The sequence below is a fragment of the Elephantulus edwardii genome, unplaced genomic scaffold (genome assembly GCF_000299155.1).
Source record: "Elephantulus edwardii isolate Elephantulus edwardi_28Jun2011 unplaced genomic scaffold, EleEdw1.0 scaffold00111, whole genome shotgun sequence".
Taxonomy (NCBI): domain Eukaryota; kingdom Metazoa; phylum Chordata; class Mammalia; order Macroscelidea; family Macroscelididae; genus Elephantulus; species Elephantulus edwardii.
Window position 1 is genome coordinate 11,608,053 of NW_006399861.1, and position 16,495 is coordinate 11,624,547.

A 16,495-nucleotide genomic window follows, 5' to 3' on the forward strand; every position below is an offset into this window, starting at 1 on the left:
TTTTTCTATAATTATATTTTATTAATTTTCATAAACATTTACAGAGATAGTGGAGGCTAGGATTTTGAAGCTCTGTCTCACATACTTTGGGCAAATGGCCAGGAGAGATCAATCCTTGGAGAAGAACATCATTCTTGGAAGGATGGAGGGCCGATGTAAGAGAGGAAGACCCTGGATGAGATGGAATGATACAGTGTCTGGGGCAATGGGTGATGATGTGTCAGAATTAGTGAGACTGGCCCAGGTAAAGGCAAGGTTCAGATCTGCTTTACATAGGGTCACTATGGGTCATAGGTGACTCAACAGCACACAACAATAACAACAACAACATATCTATAGTCATTTGACAGTCAACAAGGAAATAAAACCTACCAAATTGGGAAATGACAACCTCTTCAACCAATGATGCTAGCAAAACTGCACTGCTACCTGCAGAAAGCTGAAACAGGATCCACATCTCACACTGCACACAAAAATCAACTCATGATGGATCAGAATCCTGAGAGTAAAGAGCAAAACCATAAAGTTCAACAGAGACAAACTGGGATCAAGCTTAGATGGCCTAGTCTGTGGTATAAAGAGACTGCCATAAACCCATAAACAGCCAGAAATGCACAGTCTGAAGAGGATAAACTTGATGAATGAGACCTTCTAAAGATTAAATCCTTGTGCGTATCACAAACTTTCCCCAACAGAGTGAAAAGAAAACCTGCTTACTGGGAAAAAACATTTGGCAATATCATTTCAGACAAGGGCCTCAAATCCAAACTTTATAGAATCCTACAGGGCCTCCACAAGAAAAAGACTAATAACACAATTACGAAATGGGCAAAAGACATGCAAAGACTTTTCACAGAGGAGGACATTCAGATAGCAACAGATACATGAAGAAATGCTCAAAATCACTGGCAATAAGAGAAATGCAAATCAAAACCCCAAAGGAATATCACCTCACCCCAGTAGCAGTGGCAAAGTTTACCAGAGCAGCAAGTAATAAATATTGGTGAGAATGTAGCAAGAAAGAAACTCTTGTACACTATTTGTGGGATTGTAAAATAGTACAACCACTCTGGAAAGCAGTTTGGTGCTTCTTAAAAAAAGCTGTACATAGAAATTCATATGACCCAGCTATTCTACTGTTTGAAATATGCCCAGAGAGAATGAAAACTGAGGCTTAAATGGAGACTTGTATACTAATGTTCAGAGCAGTTTTATTCACCATTTCAAGAACATCAAAACAGGCCAAATGTCCAACCACAACTGAATAGATTGAGAAATTATGGTACATTCCCAAGATGGCATACTACACAGCATGCAAGAGCAATAATTTTGAAAAAAAAAAAAAGAGCAATAATTTTGTCAATTACTGCCTAACTTGGAGAGACTGGAGACCATTTTGCTAAATGAAATAACTCAGTCCCATAAGGACAAATACTGTATGTACATGGCTATTATTGTAGAATGAGTATGCGAATCCTAAGGATCCAAGGAGGGGGGTGTGGGAGGGTGGGAGCAGATGGGTGAGGATGGGCAGAGTGGAAGGGCTAATTAATCATAGAATCTCAGAATTGGATAGGTAGAGGGGTGTGTGTGAAGAAAATGGGAAAGTTCTGGTATGAAAAACAATATATACAAACTTTGTAAATAAACCAGCATAAAATATTTTTTTAAAAGGATAATTACAGGTGGTGGTGGGAGAGCAGAAAAAGAACAGAGATAATATACACCGATTAGAATATGTGAAAAGAAAGTAAATATAAAATGAATGGAAGATCAGACATTATAATTAACAGTTTGGAACAGGATATTCATTGGTTTGAATAGGTAGGGCAAAGGCGGGAAAGACTAAGGAAGTAGAGATAGAAACAAATGTGGAGAGTTTAACCCAGGAGAAGTGAGAGAAGGAGTAGAAATTAGGAAATGGATGGGTAGGGTGAAGGGAAAGGACAGTGAAGTGTTGGTAAGTAAATAAAGGCATTGCATAATTAATGTTCTTAATGTTATAAGACAACATGTATATGAGTGATTGAATAACAATTAAAAATATTAATCCAAATGAGAAAGAAAAAAATAGCAACCTTTTATGATTTTACCTGAAAGACAAGTGAAACTAACCAAATGACTGTGTTATGGTTTCTTTGTTCCTTAGACTATATCCATTTTTATTATTTGTTTTTAACTTGGAGACATCAGCTCTTACTCATGTAGGCTGAGGTCCTTCTTTATTCAGTTCTATCTCTTTCCTTTTTTTTCTGAATAAATAATCTTAATCTCATTTTAATGAACTCTGGTAGCCTAAAAATAAGGTGTTGTGCTGACAACTCAAAGACAGGTTCGAATCTAGCAGCTGTTCTGTGGTAGAAAGATGGCAATCTCCTCCTGGGTGAAAATCTACTATTATATAGGGTTGGCTAATGAGCTCTGATGGGCTAGTGGTAAGAAAATGTGCTGTAATCCCAAAGGCAGGTAGTTAGACTCCACCAGCTGCTCCATGGAAGAAGGATAGGCAATCTCCTTCCATGTGATTAACGGCCTCTGAAAACCCACTGAACAGTCAGCTATGAGTCAGTTTTAACCACCACTGCAACACATAGAATCTCAGTCCCTTTGCTTTTAATACCGATGTTGCTAACATTATTAACAAACACGTTGATCCATATAACACTGGAGGCACATGGAGGGAATCCTGCATGGAGCCACTCAGCTGTTTAGTAAGACAGCCAGGACCTGTATTTAAGTATTGGATCCCCGGTTGTTATGTACCATAGAGTTGGAACCAACCCACAGATGACCCTCTGGTGGGTTTTTAGACAGTTTATTGCAGGAGAATGCCCATCCTTCTCCTGTGAAGCAGTTGGTGACCTCCAACAATACGCCTTCAGGACTGCAGCACAACTTCTTGTCACTAAGCCATGCTATTTGGCCCAAAGTCCAGGACCTTGCCTTCCTGCAATTTAATGTGACACTGTTGGGCAATGATAGATATTTTGGCTCATGTTAAGTGTTCTAGTGACTATACTGAGTGGGATCTCAAATGTATCCACAGGAGTTGCCACTAGTCAAAAGGTTCAGAAGCAGCAAGGGATCAAGAAGGAGAGGATAATACAGATGCTGCTCTGTAATTACCTTCTGTCGAGGTTGGTCAGGGAATGTGACAACTACTGTGTTGCAGATGGTAAGGGCAATGAAGAAGTCAAATATGTCAGAGAGTTCAGGTGAAAGGTGGGCTAGCGGATGCTCCTGGTGTCTTGCATTGGCCAAGTATCGGTCGCTCTCACTCACTTTCTCAAGGAGCTTGGGGTCAGGTGTGATGTCTTTCTCCTGTGATAAAATGGAAATTGAGGATCAGTCCAATCTAGGAACCCACCATGCTTCTTGATGCTTCACTTGACTTTATGGTGTAAACAAGTCTTTACCTTATACACATACATAACACGTCATGTATGAAGAGCAATGTAAATATCATTGTATAAAATAAAACATATATGCTTTTATTGTTAAATAAAGCACAAAAGAATATTTTTTACAGTAAACTATCATGTTAGAAAACTTGCAAAAGTCAGAAAAGTTTTGAAAAGCTAATGAGTCTTTATAGTGCCATCTCATACTAATAATCTTATTCTTTTTTAAAAAATATGTTTCACACGATTCTTCATTCATATTGTGCATTATACAATCATTCACATGTAGATGTTTTATACAATCAATCACCATTGGACCTTACCCATCATTTCCAAAACTTTTCAGATCCCTGTCGAATCCTTCCCTTTTCCTTCATCCCTACCCATCCTCACTCCTCTACATCCCTTTCCCCCTTACATGTTTTATGGGTCCTTGAATATGTTTTACTAGTTATAATTATGTTTTTACAATAATGGCCTTATGCAGTACTTGTCCGTAGGAGACTGAGTTAGTTCACTCAGCATAATGTTTTCCAGTCTCTCCCAAGTTATGTGGTATTTTTCTAAATCGTTCGTTACCTCTGATAGTGGCATAGTATTTCTTTGCGTGAATGTGCCACAATTTCTCAATCTTTTCATTTGTGGTTTGACATTTGGGCTGTTTCCATGTTCTTGCAACTGAGAATAACACTGCTATGAACAGTGGTGCAAAATCTCCACTTGTGTCTCAGTTCTCATTTCCTTGGGGTATATTCCTAACAGTGGAATAGCTGGGTCATACTACTCAAAATTATTCACAATAAGGAAGATGCAAATCTTTGTATACGTTCTACAGTAATGGCCTTATAAAGTATTTGTCCTTATGGGACTGAGTTAGTTCACTTAGCATAATGCTCTCCAGTCCTTCCTAAGCTAGGTACTAATTTACAAAAAAATCATTACTCCTGTGTACTGCATAGTATTCCATTGTATGAAGGTAGCATGATTTCTCAATCCATTCAACTGTGGTTGGACATAAGTGCTGTTTCCATGTTCTCATGATGCTGAATAACATTGCTATGAACATTGGTGTATAAGTCCCTCAGTTCTCATTTTTTCAGGATATATTCCAAGCACTGGAATAGCTGGGTCATGTAATATGGAATTTCTATGTTCAGCTTTTTGAGGAAATGTCAAACTGACTTCCAGAGTGGTTGTACCATTTTACAATCCCACTAACAATGGAGGATGGGTATGTGTGAGTGACATAATCATAGGGTTGCACAACTGGATGGGTGGAGGGAAGAGGGGGTAAAGGAAAGGGGAAAGAACCAGTGTGAAAAAAATGTATACAAACTTTGTAAGTAAACCAGTATAAAATAAAAAAAATTATCTATAAAAAGAAACCCACCACCAAACAGAAAAAAACAAAGTTAAAGGAAAGGTATAAACAGAGAGAGAATCATAATAAAATAATTATCAAGGGGGAATTGAGGTGTAAAAAAATTATTTAATACATAATAAAGATATTTATGTGAGTAAAGGGAAAGGCAATAAATAATATTAGCATAATAATAATATTAGCATTAAATAGGGCATGGTAATTAAGGTTATGGAATAGAATGTATATGCATGATATAAAAAACAATATGCTTCATAAACTTTTAATCAAATAAAAAATTTTACAATCAAAAAAAAAGCTGAACACAGAAATTTCATATGACCCAGCTACTCCACTGCTTGGAATATATCCTGAGAAAATGAGAATTGAGGCACTAACAGAGATTTGTATACCAATGTTCATAACAGTGTTATTCACCATTGCAAGAATATGGAAACAACCTATATGTCCAAGCAGTACCACATTCACGCAATACTATGCAGCATGTTGGAGCAATGATTTTGCAATTTACTATGTAACTTGGGAGGAATGGAAGAGCATTGTGCTAAGTGAACTAACTCAGTCCCATAAGGACAAATACTGTATAAGGTCATTATTGTAGAACATGTATGAGGATCCAAAGGGGAGAAGGGAGAGAAGGGGGGGGTGGAGGAGGAAGGCTTAATCATAGAGTTGCACAATTTGATCAGTGGAGAGAGGGGTGGAAAAGGAAAGGGGAATATCTGGTGTGAAAAACAATGTGTATGAACTTTATAAGTAAACCAGTATAAAATATTAAAATAAATTATTTTTTTAAAAGAAAGATGCAAATCAAAGCCACTCTGAGCTACCTTCTCACCCTAGTAACAGTGGCAAAGTTTAGCAGGGCAGCAAGCCATAAATTTTGGAGAGGATGTGGAGAGGCAAGAACTCTCAAACACTGTTGGTGGGATTGTAAAATGGAACAACCAGTCTTGAAGGCAATTTATTTCCATAAAAAGCAGTAACTAATTTTCAAAAACATGCTTTGTGTTTCCTTTCGTGGTTTTCAACATATGGTTAAAAAATCTATACATTTAGAATGTTTTATATACAAATCAAGACACACAAGAGTTGAGGACTCTCCTTCATAGGGTCGCTATGAGTCATCTGCGACTCGACGGGCACTTAACGATGACGAAGATATACAAATCAGAAGTTTCTTTTCTATGACTTAAAAAATTATTTTTACAAAATTTACAAAATGAAATTAACATGATGTATTTGGCTATTCCTTTATCACTGGATATTTAATTTCTTTCATTGTTCAGTTGCTATAAACAATGCTATGTCAAACTTATTTTCACATAAATCTTTGTATCACTAAACTCCTAGATTAGAATTCCAACATTCCCGACACTTTTGACTCACATTGCTAGGAAAAAGTTCCAAACGCAGCCTTGGTCCAGTGGAGTGCCTTTCCTGGTGTTCTGTACTTATCCACCAAACAGCATCAATGATTCTAGAGGACTTCTGCTTAAATGGCAACTTTTATTTTTTTTAAATTTTATTTTATTAATTTTAATGAACATTTACAGAAATTTTGGATTTGCAATCATTCATTGTTGCATTTTTCTCCCTGCCCAGCCCTCCCCACCCTTTCACTCCTCTCTTTGAAAAGTAAAAGAAAAATTCTTTCATTGGTATACAATCCCCCCGGCACTGCCTCCCCTACATGGCCCCAGTACACTCCACTATGCAACCTTAATTCTGGACTCCTGTGATAACGAAAATACCCTATCACATATCGCTTTTAAATTGTTCTCTCCCTTATCTGTTTCAGAACAGTATACATAATTTATCCAGTTTTTCTCAGTCTTACCCCAACCCTGATTTCAGTTCCATTCTACAACAGTGGCACCATGCAGTATTTGTCCTTTTGTGACTAAGATATTTCACTCAGGATAATGTCCTCCAGGGTCACCTATTTTTAATAATATTGCATGAGTTCCTTGTTTTTCAATGCAGAGTAGTTTTCCATTGTCTGAATATACCACAGCTTCCCTATCCATTCATTTGTTGATGGGCACTTGGGTTGTTTCCAACTCCTTGTTATTGTGAACAAAGCCACGATAAACATGGGTGTGCATATATCTGCTTGGATGTCGGTTATGGTCTCTTTAGGGTATATTCCCAGTAGTGGAATTGCTGGGTCAAATGGTATCTCTATTTGAGACTTTTTGAGAAAGCACCATACCGCCTTCCACAGTGGTTGCAACATTTTACACTTCCACCAACAGTGAATAAGGGTTCCAGTTTCTCTATAACCTCGCCAGCATTTGTTGCTTGCTGTTCTGTTAAATTTTGCTATTCTTACTGGGGTGAGATGATATCTCATTGTTGTTTTGATTTGCATCTCTCTTAGAGCTAAGGATTTTGAACATTTCTTCATGTGCTTGTTAGCCATCTGGATGTCTTCTTTGGTGAAGTGTCTGTTCATATTGTGTGCCCATTTTTCAATTGGGTTATTTATTTTGTTATGGGGCTCAAGTATTTTATAAATTCTAGATATAAGTCCCTTTTCTGACATGTAATTACTAAATGCTTTTTCCCAGTCTGTGGCTTCCCTTTTTACCCTGTTGGAGAAGTTTTTGGATATGCATAGGGATTTGATTCTTAGAAGGTCCCATTCATCTATTTTATCTTCTCCTGGTTGTAGATTTTTCAGGATACTTGGAAGACTGTTTATTTTGTAGATTAGGACTTCTAGAGTTCTTCCAAGCTTTTCTTTAATGAAGATTGTAGTTTTTGGTTTTAGTCCTAGGTCCATGATGTACCTTGAGTGATTTTTGTATATGGGGTGAGGTGTGGATTTTACTGGAGTCTTCTGCAGATATTTTTCCAATTTTGTCAACACCATTTGTTTAAAAGGCTGTCATTTCCCCACTTAACTGATTTCATCTCCTTGTCAAAAATCAGTTGACCATAGATAGATGAGCTGAGCTCTGGGTTCTCAATTCTATTCCATTGATGTATGTGTCTGTCATTGTACCAGTACCATGCTATCTTAACCACCATTGCAGTGTAGCAGGATTTTAAATCAGGGAGTAAGAAACCTCTTACCTTTTTTCTATTTTTAAGGAGTGTTTTGTTTATTTGGGGCTTCTTTCCATTCCAAATAAAACTGGAGATTGCTTTTTCCATCTCGTTGAAGAATGGGAGTGGTATTTGTATTGGGATTGCATTGAACCTGTAAATTGCCTTTGGTACTATTTCCATTTTCACAATATTGAGTCTTTCTATCCATGAGCAAGGGATATTCTTCCACTTCTCCAGGTCTCTTTTTGTTTCTTGTAGTAATGTTTTATAATTTTCTTTGAATAGATCCTTTGTGTTTCTAATTAGATTTACTCCCAAGTATTTAATCTTGTGATTCGCTATTGTGAAGGGTATTACTTTTCTTAGCTCTGGCTCTGTATTCTCTTTGTCACTGTAGAGAAATCCAACTGATTTTTGTATGTTGATCTTACATCCTGCTACTTTGCTGAATTGTCAACTATGTCCAATAATTTTCTTGCTGAGTCTTTAGGGTTTTCTAGGCATACTATCATACTATCTGCATAGAGAGATAATTTTACCTCCTCTTTAAATGGCAGCTTTTAAAAGGAGCTTTGCTGGCTTATTGTTCTACCAACCAAAAGGCTGTGTGTCTCCAAGTGCTTGCTCTGAGAAACTCAATGGATGGACGAAGCACCACTACAAGTCAGAACTGAGGGCAGTGAACAGAGCTTATGAGTTTGTTATTGTTGTTGTTAGGTGCCAGTGAGTCAAGTACAGTTCATTGCAACCCTATGAACAATAGACCTGAATTCTGTTCTATCCTGTGCCATCCTCACCATCTCTGACACATTTGAGTCTATTGCTACAGTCACCATATTGATCCATCTTCCTCCCTTTCATTGACCTTCCACCTTTCCAAGCATGATGTCTCTTTCCAAAGAATAACTTCTCTTAACAAAATGTCTAAAGTACGTGAAGTGAAGCTTTGTCATTTTTGTCCCCAAGGATCATTCTGGTTGCACTTTCTCCCAGACGTATCTGTCTGTTCTTTTGGCAGTTGGTGGAATATCCAGTACTCTTCCCCAACACCACAGCTGAAAAGCATCAATTCTTCTGTCATTTTTATTCATTATCCAGCTATCAAATCCATAGCAAATGATTGAATAGCCTTAGCTTCCACATCACAAAACTGATTATAAACATCTATTGTTAAAGCATTTCAGAATCAAAAGAATTTCTTTGAGATCTGGAAGTGCCATTGATATTTAGTTGTCAGCCAGAGCTAATAAGAACAGATTGCTATTGGATGAGAGCTTACCTAGTTAGGCATGCTTTCGTTGGCTCTGCTTCATCTCATTTCCATCTTATTCTGGAATTCAATCTGTATATTTGGAAGGACACGTATTCTCTCTGGGTGGTTTTGTGGAAGAATCCTAGGCCAGTGTCTTGGAAACGGCATTATTTTGAAGATAAGGTAATGGCCAGAAGAAACTGCTGCTCATTCAGTTGAAGTTGGTAAGTTAAATCTGCCCAACTATATCTCATATTTTTCTTTTGAAACAGAGCCCGCCCTTTGAGGAAGCAAGGAAGTCTAGTAGTGCAGTGGATTGTGCTGAGCAGCTCATAAAAAGTTCTTAGAATCCGCAACGTTGTGGGAGTAAGATGCAGTAGTCTCTGTCCCTAAATATTTACAGCCTTGGAAACCCTAAAGGGTTTCCAACTCTTGTTGGAATTCACTCAACACAGTGTGTGTGTGTGTGTGTGTGTGTGTACACATGTTTGCTTGCTTTTTCTTAACAAGGGAGCAACAACATTATTGGTAAGGGCTTATTACACCACACTCTGACTTCAGGGTGTACCACTCACCATGGGGCTGCTGAAGGCTGAATATTTTGACAGCACACTGGTCCTTTTGGTCCCAGCCCAGCCATTTGTGCAATAATATGGTTTGGAACTCTGGCCCCTGTGCATGATCCGAAAGCTCTGGTGGTTTCCATTGTTGCTGCGCTGGGACAATGAGGTACCCTGGGTATCTTCTTCCTCTGAGTCTGGCTCCTGATATGTGGCCAGACGCTTGGCTGTGGGAAGAAGGACAGAATAAGACATGAAGTATGGGGAGTCCAGCAGAATGGAGCTGATATTAAGCACTGACGTCAGGTCACCCAGTGAAGTTACCATGCTACACTGCATCACCAAACCATACTTCTTAAGAACTTGCAGCACCAAGGGCCTGTGGCATTGTCATTTAAATGTACCATTTAATAGCCTTTTTTTTTCACAGAAAAAGGAAGTTGCTACAGTCTCTTGATCTAGGGATGAGAGTGAAAGTGGCACCCAATATGAGGGTACCAATATTTTGGTCCTGTTCATAATGACATAATGGCTACCCCACCTCTCAGATGGGTGAACAGATATAGACAGAGATAAATTCACACAGTAAGTCCCTTCTATTTACCTAAGAGTCATGGGGCACAAAGGTTATATGACAGGTAGCTAGAGAAAGACAGAGAAGATCATAGAAACTCATGGCTTTGCCCATTATCCCAGAGTGCTGCATCACCTCCAGCAGCTTGTAAATAAGGAGTGTCCACCATACAAAGGGCACAATACTCTACTGGCATAGCATCAATACTGGGAGGTAATTGCTTGCACTTCACCCTTCCTTCTCGTGAGGTGGTCCAGGAAGAAGCCATGACTGGAGTAGGATCTGAAGCACTCCTAAGAATGTTTGTGAACTAGTTAGTCTTCTAGAGCTGCTATAACAAAATGCCACATATGGAGGGCTTATAGTAATAAATTCATTGTCTCATAGCTCTGGATGCGAGAAACCAAAATGCTATGCATTGTCAGCAGGACTGTGCTCTTTCTCCAAAGGCTTCTCCATTGCCCTGCCCATTTTCTAGTTGCCCTGGGCTTCCACAGGCTTGCAGCTGTAGCATAACACCAATTCTCCTTTCATCATTACATGACCATCTTTTCTTTGTTTATGCTTTTTCTTGTCTTTTATAATGGAGTCATTCAGATGAGATTAGGGCCCATCCATACTGTTGCTGTTAGGTGCTCTCAAGTCAATCTTGTCTTGTCCAGTGTCATCCTCAATATTGTGGATAAACTCAAGCCCATTGTTACAGTCATTGTATGGATCCATCTTGTTGACGGTTTTCTTTTCCTTTGCTGATTCTTCACCTTTCCAAACATGATACCTTTTTCTAAGGACTGGTCCCCTCCTAACAACATGCCCAAAATATAAGATATTATGTTACCTGAACTGATACTACTGATCCTATTTACAAATAAGTTCACAGGTACCACGGTTAGGACATTGACCTTTCTTTGGAAGGATACAATTGAACTAATAACAGAGTCCTTAGTGGCATAGCTGACTATTGTTCCTACCACCGCGGTGAGTGCCAAACATACCATGTGACACTGCTGGGCTCCTTAACAGGTGCTTCTGGGCAAGATTTTCTGTCTTTGCCCAATTAAGGTAACTTTTTCATCACTGATGGGATTATTAATTAGGCTCTTTAACTTTAATAAAGTCTTTCCTAAGCTCTGTTGCAGGCTTAGCTTCATGAAAGGGGCCTGGGAGTATCAATAGAGGGCCCAAGATATGAAGTGCAATATGTTGGAGTCTGTAATGCAAACTGTATTTCTGTAGCCCTACTCTGGGTCAAGCTTCCACACTCATCATATCTCAACAAGTATTTCTTTAGAGAAATGAGACTAAGGATGGGAAGTCACCTCTCCATATTCACAAAGCTGAGCACTGGTTACAGACAGGATTATAAATTCAAGAACTTCTCATTATTTTAGCAGAAATTACCTGACTATGATACACTATAGAAAGGTAAGGGAGGGGATAGGATAGAGAGAGAAGGAAGAAAAAATAAGGGGATGTAGAAGAGACAAGGAGAAAGGTAGAGTGAATGAAGCACTTCATTTATGGTGGGAAATAAAACATTTAAAAAATGTACAAGTTTTATGCTTATGTTTAATATGATTGCTTTGATTTTTATAAAGAAATTCACATTTTTAGGAAACTCATACAAATCTGTTTCTTACAGGTCTTTCTCTCAAAATCCTTCTGCTTCTCATTTTGCATTTGTTTCTATCTTTGTGAGGTGGTTTCTTTTGAGTTCTCAGATACTGCTGCAAGAGAAGAGTCACCCTAGTTGTACAGTTGGTATCCTCAGGACATGCTCTGTGGCACAAAGTCCTTACCAAACTGCTTTCTTGGCTCTGGGTTCTGGTTCCAGTCACACCTGCTTATGAATAAACTGAGGGTCTTAGAAAGATAGATTGCTATGAATACTGGAGTATATATGAGGATCAGGAAGAGGCAGCAAAGGTACGGGGCAGGGGGGTGAGGCATGGCTGAAAGGCCACTGCTCTGCTGTGTAAACTATGTTCCAGGAACTATTAATGAGTAGAAAACTTCACACACATGCAAAGATATTAAAATATGAGGTCATCTAAAGCATGAATTACCCAGCATCCTTCTGTGAATTTTCAAGTGATAACAAGAAACAGGTGGATGGATGATAATAGAAACATTTTTGTCTCTGGGCGTGGCAGGGAAGTAAGGCATCACTTTACAATTGAGGACCTTAGGAGGCCATGCTTCAACTGTTGGGAACTTGCTTTCCAGAAAATACTCATCAGCCCCAGGGCAAGACTGACAAGGGGCATCACCTCAGACTTTAGCATTGCTTTGAAAGTCATCTGTGTTTATTCTTCTTGAAAACTAGTGACATCTGTATGTGTATGTAAGCATGCACATCTTTGAATAAGGCTCTTTTTTTTTGTTTTGTTTTGTTTAGTCTAGGATGGAAACAGACCTCTTGTTCCTACTCCTTACTCCCAAACTCACCATTTGCATCATGAGAATATTCTATCCCAGACACAGTGCATCTTCGGAAAACCATCTTATTCTCAGTTAATGTGCCTGTTTTATCTGAGAAGATATACTGAATCTGTCCTAAGTCTTCTGTGATGTTCAGGGCTCGACACTGCAGCTGTGAATCTGTGTCTTCATCATACAGCTCTAAATCCTGGTTAATGAAGTATACTTGACATACTTTGACAATTTCAATGGAAACATACAGGGAAATTGGAATCAAAATCTAGAAGAAAATGGCATATAGATATGAATTATTATAAAGATTAAGGAGTCAAGGAATTAATTTAATTAAATAAGAAATTACTATAGTCACAAGTAGGAAGCACACTGTACCTTTAAGACTTTAAATAGATGAGTTTAGATGCAATGGTGGTAAAGTACTAGAGTATTTGGGTTTACATCTAATACTATATTTACTAGTGTTCTTCGACTGTTTGTAAAGGTTTTGAAGGCCTGATAGTTCATAAGTGAATGGTCAATCCTGCTTCCTAGTCTGTCTTAGGGAGCTCTGCTGAAACTTTTCCACCATGAGTGGCCTTTCCGGTATTTGAAACATGAGTGGCATAGCTTTGAGCATCATAACAAATCACAAGTTACCCCACAAGTACAGCACACTGACAGACACATGCTGTGCTAATAAGAGCAAATACTAAATAAGCAAGAATATATACACCTAAGCTATAAAGTAACTATCAACATGCAAATTATTCCCCAATACATCAAACTAACATATGGATGTTGTACCCCTAACAGCAAACTATAGAAACAATCAGGCATACAGATAGCATCATGCAGGTACCAACAGTCAAGAAATAAAAAGACATAACATTGCCCTGGGGAAGTCGGCTGTCAAGGACTTCTCCAAAGTACTAGGGAACAATGGTGTCAGTTAAAAAATTGTAGTTTACCCAGAACATTTGATTGTTCTTATGAGAAAACCTATGCTTGGACCAGGAGGTCCTAGTCAGACAAAGCAAGGAAACACTGTATGGTTTAAGATCTAGAAGGGTGTATGCCAGGAATGTGTCCTATCTCCATATCTTTTTAATCGCTATGCAAAAATGATCAGCTGGGAAGCTGGAGTCTATGAGGAGGAATGTGGCATCAGGATTGAAGGAAGACTCATCAACAATCTGCATTATGCAGATGATACAACCGTCCTTGCTGAAACTGAGGAGGACCTGAAGCACTTGCTGCGGAAGGTGAAGAACTATGGCCTTCAATATGGATTGAAGATCAACATGAAGAAAACAAAGATTCTCACCACTAGGCCAATTGGTAGCATCATGATAGATGGTGAAGAGATTGAAATTGTTGACAGCTTTAGTTTGCTTTCTCCACAATCAACACTCTTGGTGCCAGCAGCCAGGAAATCAAAAGAAGAATTACATTGGGAAAGTCTGCTGTCAGAGACTTCTCCAGTGTACTGAAGGGCAACACCAGCAGTCTGGATACTAAGGTGTGTCTGATCCAGATCATAGACTTTTTGATTGCTTGCTATATGTCAGTAAGCTGGACAATGATGAGGGATGATAGTGAATTGATGCCTTTAGCTGTGGTGCTGGAGAAGAGTATTGAATATACTATGTACTGCCACAAGAACAAACAGGTTTAATCCTGGAGATGGTGAAACCAGGCTACTTCTTGGAGACAAAGTTTCTGAGTTTTCGTCTGACACACTTTTGGGCTTGCTGCAAGGAGGGACCAGTCGTTGGACAGAGACATTAGGCTTGGAAGGGTGGAAGAAAAGCATAAGGGAGGAAGACCCTTGATGAGACGAACTAATTCAGTCACTGAGATAATGGGAGTAAGTGTGTCAGAGACAATAAAGTAGGCAGGTTTCAGGGCTATATTTGCTATAAGTTGCAAGCAACTCAATGACACATAATAACAACAACAACAACAACAATGATTTTATAAAACAAAATGTGATTGAAGGAGAGTGTGAAACACAATGTATATGAATTTTGTATGGAAATTAATAAAAAAACAACAACAAACCAAACCAAGCAAAAAACTGCGGTGTCCCTGATTCAAGCCATGGTCTTTTCAATCACCTGCTATGCATCTGAAATCTGGACAATGAATAAGGACGACAGAAGAAGAATAGATGCCTTTGAGTTGTGATATTGGAGAAGAGTGCTGAAGATCTCATGGACTATCCAAAGAACAAACATAAATATGTCTTGGAAAAAATGCAACCAGGGAATTCCTCACAGGCAAGGATGGCAAAACCTAATCTCATATGCTTTGGATATGTTGTTGGAGAGGTTATTACTTGGAAAGGGACACCATTCTTGGAAAGGTGAAAGGTCAGGAAACCTTCAATGATATGAATTGACATTGTAACTGCAGCAATAGGCTTGAGCATATCAGAAATGATGGAGATAGCACAGGATCAGATTATTACGAGTCATACTTAACATGACAGCGACTAGCAACAGCAATAACAATGAAATTATTTGCAAAGAAGTTAAATATAGATAGCCTATGGGGATGCTGCAAAGCAGAATTTCTCTCTACTGAAGGTTTAATAGCTTGGATAGAAGAAATTTTACTATTAGAGAGAAACTAATAAGGGGAAGAGATAGGAGTCCTCATTAGAAAAGTCATCTTGCCTGAAGATCAAGGACTATAGCCTTCATTATAGATTCTATCTCAACAAAAATCCTCATATCTATCATTACAAATGGAGAAAAGGAGCCACAGTTAATTCCTACGGAAGCAACAGTCAAAAAAATCAAATGACTTTGTGAATTGTGCAAATCTGATGCCAGGGATCTCTTTACAGCGCCAAAGAGCAAGAATGAACACCACTTTAAAGACTCAGACATTCCTGACTCAAGATATGGTATTTTACATTGACTCATTTGCATGTAAAACTGTACAGTAAATGAGGAGGACTGAAGAATTGGGACTTTGCATTGCAGTGTTGACAAAGAATATGAAATGTGTAATACACTTCTGGGGGGAAAAGGAAATCTGTCTTGGAAGAACTTAAGTAAGAATGCCCTTTAGAGGCAAGGATTGCACAGCATACTTTTGGCACATTATTAGAGTGACCAGACCTTTGAGAAGTACATTCTGCTTAGAAAGGTGGAGGGTACTAGAAGGATAGGAAGACCCTCAATGAAAGTAATTGGCACAGTAATTGTTACAGTGGACTTAATTTAAGGAGAGTTTGCGGGGATGATGCAAGTACAATTGGAGTTGGGTTTTTTCCTTTTGTAACTGTGAGCTGACTTGATGATGCTAAAACAACAACAACAATTATAGATAAAGCACATCTTGTATGAAATGTTTACTAGGATAAAACATGATAGTGTTTATAAGAATTCAATTATACTTACTATGTGTTGTCACCAGTAAAGCACTAATTCTTTGAAATCACTAGTTAGAACAAGAACCACAGTAGAGTCAAGCCTCAGATGACAACACAGACAAAACCTACCAGATAAAATATATCTCACACTACCTTTGTGGAAATATTTTTAAAGTTAATCTCACTTCTGAACAAGCATATAATTTTTATTACATGTTGTTGTTGTTGTTGTTATGTGCTGTCTAGTTGTTTGCGACTCGTAGCGGCCCTATGTACAACAGCCCTAAACCCTGTATCCTGTGCCAATCGCACTGCCTCTGACACTCCCATCCCGATTACCCCAGTCACTGATAGAGGGTCTTCCCCTTCTGCATTGTCCCTCCACCCTCCCAAGCATGATGTCCCTCTCCAAGGACCTGTCCCTCCTTACAACATGTCCAAAGTATGTCAGATGAAGCCCCAGAATCCTT

At 38.6% G+C, this 16,495-nt stretch overlaps 1 protein-coding gene across 1 annotated transcript in view; it reads right to left on the reverse strand.

Moving 5' to 3' along the window:
- LOC102848552 (probable phospholipid-transporting ATPase VA-like) overlaps window positions 1-16,495 on the reverse strand; it is a 664,838-nt gene that overhangs the window by 300,557 nt on the left and 347,786 nt on the right. Inside the window, 3 exon segments of the mRNA XM_006892177.1 lie at window positions 3,127-3,321; window positions 9,667-9,878; window positions 12,674-12,926. Of these exon segments, the coding sequence (XP_006892239.1) occupies window positions 3,127-3,321; window positions 9,667-9,878; window positions 12,674-12,926 (660 nt within the window).